At 46.3% G+C, this 1,869-nt stretch overlaps 1 protein-coding gene across 1 annotated transcript; it reads right to left on the bottom strand.

The window, feature by feature from the left end:
• Positions 1-1,242: 1,242 nt before the first annotated feature.
• On the bottom strand, positions 1,243-1,869 carry LOC149257435 (uncharacterized). Its single transcript, XM_089375010.1, has one exon. The coding sequence runs from the start codon at positions 1,867-1,869 to the stop codon at positions 1,243-1,245; it is 627 nt and encodes a 208-aa protein (XP_089231136.1).

Below are 1,869 nucleotides of genomic sequence, written 5' to 3'. Positions count from 1 at the left end.
TATGCCTCGAGAGGGCTTGAAAGGGAGGGAGGGAATACCATTTACCAGGATGGAGAAATGAGTGGAAGTAATAAGGCTCATGATCCAACGAACCCAAGAGGCACAGAAACCAAAAGCTTTCAACATGTGTTGAATATAAGACCAGCTGAGCTTGTCGAAAGCTTTGGAGAGATCCAACTTGAGTAACATACCGGCTTGCTTGGATTGTTTGAGCGAGTGAATGATTTCGTGCGTGAGGAGAATGCCATCCATTATCTGTCTGCCTTCTACATATCCCGACTGCTCCGGAGAGATGAGCATGGGTAATAGAGGTTTTAACCTATTAGCAATGACTTTGGATATGACTTTATAGATGACATTACAGAGAGCTATGGGCCTAAATTTGTCAGGATTAATGGAGTTCTCCTCTTTGGGGATGAGAGTTATGAAAGTGGAGTTGAGGGAGGGGAGAAGCCAGCGCAAAGCCCTGGATTCCTCTACAATCTGCCAGACCTCCATTTTAACCAAATCCCAGAAGGCATGAAAAAACGTGGTTGTGAAACCATCTAGTCCAGGGGCTTTACCTTCTTTGAGTTGCGTCATTGCCTCATCTACTTCTTGGATAAGAATGGGGCGCATGAGAAGTTCGTTGTGTTCCTCTGTGACAAGTTTGGGTATATTGCTGGTTATCTTTCCAATCGCCTGTTGCCGATCCACTGCTTGCTCTTGATGTACCTGCTGAAAATGATTGAGGAGGATCTCTTCGATTTCCTCATGCTTCTCAACTTTTGCCCCCTCTTGGTTCTGGATGAATGGAATATTATTATGCATCCTTCTCTGCACTGTAGTTCTATGGAAGAATTTGGTGTTGCGCTCCCCTTCTTTTAGCCACCTGACCCTTGACTTTTGCCTCCAATAAATTTCCTCCTGCTTTCTCCTTTCTTCAAGCTGATTGTGTATGTGCCGTTCTTGATCCAGGGTTGCCTCCGTGTGCCCTTCATTAATTATTTTCTGATGGAGATCCCCCAATTCCTGATTTAACTCCTGTTGCGCCTTGAATATATTCCCGAAGGTCTCCCTATTCCAACTTTTTAGGTGACTTTTTAGAAATCGCAACTTCTGTTGAAGCTGGTACATTTTCGATCCCTCTGGTGGGATGAAAGAGGCCCAGATGGTTCTGACGAAGTCCTTGAATGCTGGGTGTGTGAGCCAAAATCCCTCAAAACGGAAAGGTCTTTTGGTTCGATCCCCTGGTCTTTGCCACTACAGAGCGATTGGCCAGTGATCCGAACCAGTATGAGCCAAAATTGCCGCCGAAAGATCGCCTCCGAGATGCACCGCATTGTCCAAGACTAGAAAGCGGTCTAGTTTGGAAGCAATCTGATGCTTGCCACCTCTGCGGTTACTCCAGGTGAAGGTGCCGTTACAGAATGGCATATCTATGAGAGAGGCATTTTGGATAAAGTCCTTGAAGCGATCTACTTCTGGTTCCAATCTAGTTCTCCCTCCTATCTTATCCTCTATTTTGGTTATCATGTTGAAGTCCCCTGCCACGATCCAAAGTGGATGTAGCCTATTTGTGCTCAGTGCTTTGATGGTGTCCAGGAGCACGATTTTGCTTCCAGTGTCTTGCGGAAAATAGACGTTGGATAGGTTACCATGTATGTTGGTACCTAGAATATGAAAGGTCGCCTGTATGAGGTGATGGAAGGCATGAAAATCTGCGAGAGTTACAGCTTGGGTATTCCATGCTATAGCGAGCCCCCCTGAAGCTCCCGAGGCATCTACAGCAACAGATCGGCTTCCTGGCCAGGCTTTTGAGAGTATGCGGCCCAGCGTGGCGCTATTGCATTTAGTTTCCTGGAGGAAACACATCTGCGGTTTCTCCAT

The sequence above is a fragment of the Pinus tabuliformis genome, chromosome 6, assembly GCF_031772625.1.
Source record: "Pinus tabuliformis cultivar Carrire ecotype Pingquan chromosome 6, CPIR1, whole genome shotgun sequence".
Classification (NCBI taxonomy): domain Eukaryota; kingdom Viridiplantae; phylum Streptophyta; class Pinopsida; order Pinales; family Pinaceae; genus Pinus; species Pinus tabuliformis.
This window is presented reverse-complemented; position numbering and strand designations above follow the sequence as displayed.

Coding starts and splice junctions, on each gene's coding strand:
- LOC149257435 (XM_089375010.1), bottom strand. CDS start 1,869: ATGGAGAAACCGCAGATGTGTTTCCTCCAGGAAACTAAATGCAATAGC.